This window comes from Propithecus coquereli, unplaced genomic scaffold (assembly GCF_000956105.1).
Source record: "Propithecus coquereli isolate 6110/MARCELLA unplaced genomic scaffold, Pcoq_1.0 Scaffold246, whole genome shotgun sequence".
Taxonomy (NCBI): Eukaryota; Metazoa; Chordata; class Mammalia; order Primates; family Indriidae; genus Propithecus; species Propithecus coquereli.
In genome coordinates this window covers 2,101,755-2,111,435 of record NW_012148019.1, presented here as the reverse complement: position 1 = coordinate 2,111,435, position 9,681 = coordinate 2,101,755, and the positions used below count along the sequence as shown (strand labels likewise).

Genomic DNA, 9,681 nt, shown 5'->3' with positions numbered 1-9,681 from the left:
GTGACAACTTCTTGATTTCAGCTTCCTGATCTTTGGATCACAGCTCATGGGGTATATTTTTCTCTATTGAGATATAATTCACATACCATAAAATTCATTCCTTTACAAGTTTTTAGTATATTCACAAATCGCAAGTTAATATATTCACGAAGTTGCACAAATATGACCAGTATCTAATTCCAGAATAGTTTCACCACCCTCAAAAAACACTCCATACCCATAGATATTCTCTACTCTATCCTCTCCTCAGCCGTTGGCAACCACTAATCTACTTTTTGTCTCTCTGGATTTGCCTAGTCTGGACATTTTACATAAATGGAAACATACAAGATGTGCCCTTTTGTAACTGGTTTTTTTCACTTAGTGTAATGTTTTCAAGGTTCATTCTTATTATAACATGTATCAGTATTTCTCTCCTTTTTATGGCTGAATAATATTCTATTGTATGGATATATAATATTTTGTTCATCTCTTCATCAACTGATAGACATTGGGTTGTTTCTGCTTTTTGGCTGTATGATAATGCTGCTGTGAATGCTCATGGACAAGTTTTTGCACAGACATGTTTTCAGTTCTCTTGGGTATACACGTAGGAGTAGAATTAATGGGTCATAAAGTAACTCTGCGTTAAACTTTTTGAGGAATTGCCAAACTGTTTTCCAAAAGAGCTGCACTATCTTACGTTCCCACCAGAAATGTATGACACATCTCATTTCTCTATATCCTCGCCTGTACTTGTTATTGTCCACCTTTTGTATCATGGCCATCCTAGTGGGTGTGAAATAGTATCTCATGGTTTTGATTTGCATTTCCTTAATGGCTAATGATGTTAATCATCTTCTCATGTGCTTATTGGCCATTTTTATGTTCTTTGGACAAATGTCTATTCAAGGGGCATATTCTTGAACTTGAAGCTCTTGTGACAGTCTTGGAGGCAGTAGCTTCCTTGGGGGTTCAATTCAATCCTGTTCTGGGAGTCATTCCCACAGGCACTTCTTCATACCAGCTCTGTTAGCCCTTCTAAAAATTTTGTAAATACCCAATTTTCTGCATTCAATTCTTTCCTCCTTAAAATATCTAGAGTGATTTTCTGCCGTGAACTCTGACTGAAAGAGCCATCAAAAAATATTACTCAGAGGATATTCGCTTCATTGTTTTGTATTTTACTGCTGGGTTCTGGATAGTTCAGGATGCTAGACAAGTTACCTCTTGTTACAAACACTTTTGGTTGTGCATATGTGTATTAGTTTTCTCTTGGTGCCATAACGAATTACCACAAACTTAGCAGCAGCTTTAACAACACAAATTTATTATCTTACAGTGCTGAAGGTCCGAAGTCCAACACAGGTCTCACAGGGCTAAAATCAAAGTGTCGACAGGGCTGTCTTTCTTTCCAGATGCTCTAGAGGAAGATCCATTTCTGTGCTTGTTTGGGTTGTTAACAGAGTTCAGTTCCTTGCAATTATAGCATTGAGATCCCTGGTTCCTTGATAGTTGTCAGCTGGGTTGTCACTACAAGTCCCAGCTTCTAGTGGCCAATTGCATTTCTTGGCTGTGTTCTCTCTTCCTCCGTCTTCAAAGCCAGCAATGGGAGGCTGAACTCCTCTCACACCTCAAATCTGTCTCCTTCTGTCTCATCTCTCTGACCCACTTGACTGCCTTCCTTGTCAAGGGTTTTAAAGATCTTAAAGATTCAGGTGATTAGGCCCTGATGATCCAGGATAATCTCTCCATCTCAAGGTCCTCAACCTTTATCGCATTTGCAAAGTCCCTGTTGCCACGCAAGGTGTGTGTTCACAGGTACAGTGAGGATGTTTGGGGTGGGGGTGGGGGAAGGAGGTATTATCCTGTCTACCTGATCTTTACATTTTTTTTTATTTATTCAGGATATTATGGGGGTACAAATATTTTGGTAACATGTAATGCTACATGTTTGCCCCACCCAAGCCAGGGCTTGATCTTCACATTTTTAAAAACTCCAACTCAGAATTCATTTGACATTAAAACTTTAACATCAGATATTGCCACATTCAGATGTAGCTAATTAATTTTTCAAAGTACTTCAAACAACTCATAACTACTAATTATCACTAATAACTGTAAGCATGATCTGAAGGCACAAAATAAAGTACAGATACCTTATGATGCTAAAGCCCCAGGATATAAAACTTAATAGGACCAGTTTCTGCCACTTTTTCTTACACTGAGACATAGATGAATAATAACACCTTATATTTAAATAGCACTTTATAGATTTACAAGTGCTCTTACAGCCATTATCTCATTTGTGCTTTACAATGTCCCTTGCAGGCACACAAAACTGAGCAAGCATATTATTCCCTTTTTATAGATGAGAAAATGGAACTTCAGAAAGACTAAATAACCTACCCAAATATGGTAAGTTTAAACATTTCTTTCAGCAGAAGTGACATTTAAATAAGGGGCATGCATGGAGTAAACTGATTAATGGACAATATGTAGAAAATGAGCAGGTCTCAATCTTCATGGGAAAATGCTGACATTTAGAATATTTTTTAGAAATAATACAAAATCTATAAATAGTATTTACTGATTTGATCTGAAACTGTAAAAGTTAAGGGTTCCCTCTGATGAGAACCAGGAATTAAAGCTTTTGTTTTTCAAGATTTTCCACATCATGAAGCTATGTTACCTTGCTATTTCTTCTAAAATGTACAAAAAAGATATACATATAGATAAAGGACGCTCTAAAGGGATTTTGCCTGTTGGATCTTGCCCCATTTACTAGCAAACAATAGGGAACACGAGAGGATAGGGACAAGTATACAATGGCACACAAAAAACAAATTTAAACAAGCCAAAGTATGTAAAGCCAGCACCTATAGCCATCCTACCGATAATAATCTCACACAAAAGATGGCCCTTGGCCCTTTCGGATTGTATTCTGATTCATCAAATATACTGCAAGTTTTGCAATCTATGATTCTATGATTTTTCCAATCCTGCTCCCCACCAAGGCAACCATACAAAATGAGAAAATAACTCTATTTATCTGCATCTACCCCCACTATCTTCCTTCTTTACCTTCCAGCTCCTGTTAAAGAGACGGGATGGTCAATCAGGTATTTAAATTTATTTCTTCTAATAGGGTTATGCCAGACATGGTCTGCAGAGCGTGGAAGAGTATCCTGGGGAAAAAGCAAAAACACATGAATATCCAGCAGAGGGTGCTCTAATCAAATGAAATCTATTCTTAATAGTTTTGAGCAAGTACAATATTTATATTAAGGACACATGGATACTTTAAGGAAAAAAAAGTAGAATTCTTATTCAACAACAGAGAAAGATTAAAACTAGGACAATTCTATAGTAAATGAAAAATATTAAGACTAAGAGAGTAGTAATGATCATTTTAATAAATTTGCATAAAGACAGGTTAATAGAAATACTCAAGAGTCTTGGAAATATTCATTCAAAAGATTTGAGTTTTCAATCTAGGAAATTAACAAACATTTTAAGGCTATCTGCAATATATAACATATGTTCAATAAATACTTAATGAACCACACGTATATACACACCTTTGGGGTTTTAATTTTCTTAGGAGGCAGTAAGTTTTCAGGACAAGGACCAGCATTAGCTGCACAGGTCAAAGAAAGAAGAACTTCCTGAGGAATGAACTCATTCTGCAGGGAAGTAGGAAGGGGTTTTGAACGATCCACCATATTTTTTTTCTCCCTTAGCTCAGGAAGTCCTAAGAAAGTAACGGAAAAGAAAAGTTCTTACTACAGTTTTGTGGTGTTAGATGGAGCTTCCCAGACTGCCCCATCAATCCCATTTATATGTTGCTTACAGAGAAACATTGCGTCTAGTTGGCAAGACTAACAAATAATACTTTAAACACTGAACATCATCTAGTCAAGAGAAATAACACATATTGCCCACCCTACTCACATTACATCATACAGTTTCAGAAACTCAGGTACAAAGATGAACCTTCATTATTCCAAATTTAAAGTTGAAAATCAAACTCACTTCACCTGCTCAGTTAACTAGGATACCCCTAAGATGGGAATGAATATCTGTTTTCCCTTTGATGTGAAAATGAAAAAGAAAAAAAAAAAACTCCTCTCCCCCAAACTGTCAAATTAGTAATTTTTCTTGCATAAACTCAAAGGTGAGAAGTTCATTAAACTGAGGCATTTTTAGAGTGGAAGGGATGTGAATTGGGTTTAAAAATGGAACTGGGGCTGTTGGAAAGGAAGAGAGTGGAACAATCTGAACAAATTGGTGGAATAAGAACCATAAAAAGTGTGTTCTACTCAGCTTGACTAGGACAGAGGGGTTATAAAGGGGGAGTTGTAGGGCTCCTATGGAGTCAGTCAAGTAGAGTCAGGTTATCATCGTCCTTAATCTACGACCCTCACATGGTATGGTATACATCTATTTCCGTAAGCAAGTATCATGTACCATAGAAACTTCTTACGGTCCGTATTACTAAATCTCTCTCTCTCTCTTATAAAAAAGAACTAGGAAGAAAAAGGTTGGGTGGGGTTTTATTACAATTTCCCCTAAACACAAGGTGAAGGTAAGGCTGGAGAAAGCTTCAGCATAACAGGGGTAAGGATAACACTAGTTGATTCTTATTCTAGTACAGATCTGCATTTATCTCTACATGAATTAAAATCTTAAGGAATTACTCTCGTTTAGAAAAATTACTAAAACAAATTGGCATGTTGTACTAAATTGCATGTGTTTCTCTTACCTCCACTATTACGTTCTTAAAGTTCTTTAAAGTCAGAGACAGAAGAAAAGTGCTGTTTCATACAACCACTGGTATTTAAAATAGGGTGAATTTAAAGCAATATCCAGTTCATCAGCTTGTGAAAAGACTATAAACACAGTGGAGGAGAAGCGAAACAGGACTCTGACTCAAAAATACCGTAAGAGGAATGGCTTTTGGTTTTATTTAAACGTGTATTAGAAAAACAGCTAATTAAGGTGTCCTAAATCTCAGATTAAGAGAAACGGTGCCTGGATAGTGATGTCTGTCTATGGCTGCGAGTGTTCGTGTCTGCGCGATCCCTGAAGGTTACCTCTTGAGTCTTCCCTGGCTGCAGACGCTTTTGAGTTTGTGCGCTCGGAGGTCGAGGCCGAGCCTATCCGCGTGGAGGGAGTTTTCGGGAGAGACATGATAAACAAAGCCTCTTATCGCTCTTCAGTAACTGGAAATATTCCTCCGGAAGTCTCGTCTATAAACAAATCAGCGCCGTACGGGGACTTGCAGCCCCCACATCGTCCTGCAGACAAAACAAAAACCGCCGCCCAAAAGCAACACGCGTTGCGCGCTTACGTTCAGATTTAGAATTCGTCTAGCGTGGTTTACCTGCTTTGGAGGGACCTCGGTGTTCCCCCAGGTCACCGGAAGCGACCACGAAGCCTGCGGGGGCGCCACGCCCCGCCCGCCCCTCACACAGCCGCCCTGGCGGGCGCCGCTCGCTCCGGGCCGCCCGGCCGCGTCCCCGGCCTCCCCCGCAGGCAGCGCTCCGGCGCACGCCGATTCCGTGGGCTCGGGGGTGAGGGCGGTTCGCGCCGCTTCTTGGGGAAAAGTGACGGGAAACGGATACTTGCGCTCCTCTGTCCTGCGAACTGTGTTTCCCGCCTGCCTTTTGGTCACCTCGCCCTTTCCCGGGACGCTTTGTGTCGCCATAGAAACCCAGGACCCCGAGCCTAAGCAACCCTCACCGGGGCTGCCCTCCGCGGTGCCGGCGGAGGCGGGAGAAAAGTGAGAAACTCTCCCTCGTAATTTCGATGTGTTTGAAGTCGCAGCATAGGTTCAGCAGCAATACAGAAGAAAATGTTGAATCGGGCCGTTGTCACAGAATCCAAGCGTCTCGATTCCGGGGCTTTCGGCCGCGGAAGGGGCCAGTGCGCAGGCGCCAGCGGGGCGCGGGGCGCGCACAGGGACGGCTTCTCGGGCCCGCGACCTGAGGCGCCGCGGCATGTGAGCGTGTGGAGAGTTGTTTCCACCGGTCTGTCCCTCATGTGTGTTGCTTTGCATGCTTTTCTAAAGCCCAAACTCAGGGGAAAACTGGGTAATCAAAAACTCTGAGTCCCCTTGTTGCATGAGTTGCCCGTCCTTGGCATTTCGATCGCGTCTTCCGGAGTCTTCCCGGGACCGTTAAACGCCGCTCCCCGGAGCACAAAGGCGGGCGTTCCGGGGCCAGTTTTCTTTTGTTTTTTTGTTTTTGCTAGAGGCAGGGAAGGAGGATTGCACGTTAGGCGCTACCAACTCAGGTAAAATCGTTGCGTCTTCTCACGTAAAAACCTGCTTTCGGGAAAGATTTCGATCGGCTCGTTGGCACTGAAGTGAGACCCGGATCCGAACTGCTCCCGGGGATCGTTTCGTATTAAGGCAGAGATGTAACACCAGATAACCATCGCGGGTGGCATCCTAGCTTGTAGATGCCTTTACCTTTGAAAATAAGTTTCAGAAGGGAAGAAAACTATCCGGTCGTCATGTTCGTCAGTGCCGTGTACAGCTCCTGGGCAAACGCCTTCGACAGGACGTTTGAAGATCGGTTGGATCGTTGAGTTTTGTGCTGACAGAATCAAGGCTCCTGTTTCCAGAGTAACAACAGAAATGTGGGCAAAGTGTTCAAAGCAAAAACAGAATCTTTCTGCTCCCCTTGAACTCCTCTAGTCATACATTTTGGGCGTCTAAGCATTTTAGCCCCCTTCCCTAGCACGTAGTTTTTCAAAGAATTGAAATGCACATACAGCGTCATGGGGCGCACACATTCATTTTAAGTACTGGCAAACACCAAAACGAGCGATGAGCTGGAGCAAGGCAGCGCACCAGTAGGTGGAAGGTCATTTCCCCCACAGTTGCCTTTCTCCCTCCTCACTGCTGTCGTGTTACAGTTGGAACAGTTGGAACCGTAACCACGACACGTAACTTCAGAGTCCCCAAACTCCAGTGTCGGCTCATACATGGCTTGTCAAGTCTCTAGGTATGGGAAGAAGTGACTCATCTTTGTATTCTTAACCTAGTTTTTAAAAAGAATTTAGGGTATTGATAGAACAGATAGAAACAAGTGAACACATTTAAGAGATACACAGAAAGTAAAATCTATAGGATTTGGGAAGTGATTAGATCTGTGGTGTGAAGAAAAAGACATGAAAGGTTACTTCTCATTTTCTATCCTGTGCAATGGTACGGTGCTCGTGCATACCCTGTACTGAGACTGGGAACAGAGGAGGAAGACCAGGTTAGAGGGGCTTGGAGATTTAGGACTTGTGCACATACTGAGTTTGCAGTCCCATTTGAGACATCTGGGTGGAAACAAGAGGCAACTATTTTAAATATATAATATACATATATATGAAGCTCTCAGCAAAGGTCTTTAAAGTTGAATAGATGAGACGTGAACAAGACTATTACGGTAAGACCATCACTACTGAAAAATACAATTGCTACTCTTGGGGAAACTCCTAATTTTTAATTATACCAAGGGAACCCTAAAATGGAGTAAAGTAAAATACTGTTGAGGTCTTTGATGGAAAATACTATACCAAAATATAAGATGAGCAGGTAAAAGTTTTCCTAAATAGGAAACATCAAGACATAGGGATGGTAAGAGTCGGTTGTAAGCAGGGCTAAGTGTGCTTGCTGGTGTTGGCTGATCTCTGTTGGCAGCTTGATACTGGGAAGCATTAGGGTCCTCCAGGACTTCAGGTGGAGAAAACATTATCTCAGAAGTCAGTGTGATCACCAAACATGCCCAGAACTGGGAAAAAGCAGTGAGTGTGCTTTTGCACCAAATCTTTTTACCGACTCATTTTCTAAGCATGTGGGCAGGGATTGTACACACACCTGCAGGCATTCAAATAGAGCATGCATAGTGCCCTGAAGAAGTCTGAGTGGGAAGTAGGCCAGTATTTGTACTTAGATAAAAAGCTAGGTGCCAATTAGAAATTTTTAAAAGGAGACACTAAGAAGGAAATCTAGGCACTGCTCAGCCAAATGCTTCCCAAGGGAAAGAGTAGCTTCTACTATTGCTTCCACACAAGAAGGACGTCCCTAAAACTGAAATGATGCTTCAGACTTAGTTGTGTCATTCAATTCACACGTGGTGTGCCTACAGGAAAAAATATGCTTTTGTCTTGTTCACGTTTATCTTCAGTGCATAGCACGCAGTCTGTGAGAATACATCTTTCTCACCATACACTAAGTTGGGCTTCTACAGAGAGCAAATTGCAATGATCATGCCAGTCTTGAGTATGCTACTCCATGAGTGTTTTCTCACGATAAATTTACAAACTGTTATACCAGTTTTCTAAGTTAGATGCATGAACTTAGTTGAGTACAAATTCAAGCTATCCAAGCCCTAAACTTTTCATAAATTAATCAAGCAAAACTGTCCCCGTGGCTTTGCCCCTAGTGGCAATGAATAGCCAGTTGGCCCAAGAAACGGGCACGTTTGATTTCTGAAGGGATTTCTCCCTTCCTACTCCTCTTGCACGGCAGAACCAGGTGGGTTACAGATAGGCCATCAAGGGTAACTAGAGAGTAATATGTCTTGACTGTTGCTGTATAACATGTGCTTTTATGGGAAGAATGTTGCAATGTCAAGTGTCAATCATAATAGGTTCCTGTTATGAGTAGATTCTTTGGAGAGAGGGTGTCAGTTTGTGCTGCTGTATATAACGGAATACCTGAGATTGGGTAATTTACAAAGAACAGAAATTTCTCACTTCTGGAGGCCAGGAAGTCCAAGCACAAGGTGCCGGCAAGCTCAGTCGTTTGGTGAGGGCCACATCCCCCAGAGGGGAGGAACACGCCCTTACATGGCAGGAGGAGGAAGGGCAAGGGGGCGGAATGCTGTGTGAAGGGCTGGCCTTAATCCCATTTATGAGGGAGGAGCCTTCAGGGCCTAATCACCTATTAAAGGCCCCACCTCACCGCAACACCAGAGCTGTAAGAGAGGACACATTCCAACCAGAACAGAGTGGAAGCAACCTATCTAGCTTCAGATCTCGTTTCCTCCAGTCCTGTCTTAAAAGGCACATTTCCTGGCCAACAGATTTTTACCTTTCATTAGAAACCTAAAGTCCATTTCTACCCACTGGAGTCGGGGGGGCAGTGCTTCCTTAGACCCACTTACAGGTTTTAAAAGGAGGCTGAAGAGTCAGTGTCGCTGGTTTTCTTGGTGCAAGGTCAAAACTGGGCCCCACTATTTCTTTGTAACACGGCTCCCTCCCCTCCATTAGCCTGGACAATAAAGTCCAGTTTTTTCCCTTCTCTTTTGGCCATATTGAGCATATCAAGCTGCCTGACATTAAGATGAAAACCATTTATGAACATGAACCACAGAGTTAATATTGAATACACTTCAAGTTACTTTTAAGTTTTTTTTCAAATATATTTATTTACCACATTCTTCACATATGCAGTAATTTGCCATTTTGTGTGTATACAAATTTAAAAATGTTTAAGTTAATGCTAATACAATACATACTCATCAAAGTATTGGGACCAGTGATTAGACAAACAGGGATTTGCAGGACAGAAAAGGAATTCAGGAAAACAGCAAACAAGAATGAATTAGAAAAGATATCTTTAATTAAAATGAAAACCTTTAAAAACAACTTTAGATTTATGTGACCTTTCTGTTGCGCTCAGAACACTATGGATTAACA

The 9,681-nt window shown here is 41.7% G+C and overlaps 1 protein-coding gene across 1 annotated transcript in view; it reads right to left on the bottom strand.

The window, feature by feature from the left end:
* Positions 1 to 5,172, bottom strand: part of AXDND1 (axonemal dynein light chain domain containing 1) — a 104,449-nt gene extending 99,277 nt beyond the window's left edge. Inside the window, 3 exon segments of the mRNA XM_012646528.1 lie at positions 3,064 to 3,167; positions 3,561 to 3,733; positions 5,076 to 5,172. Coding sequence (XP_012501982.1) covers positions 3,064 to 3,167; positions 3,561 to 3,733; positions 5,076 to 5,172 — 374 coding nt within the window.
* Between the last annotated feature and the right edge of the window lie 4,509 nt (positions 5,173 to 9,681).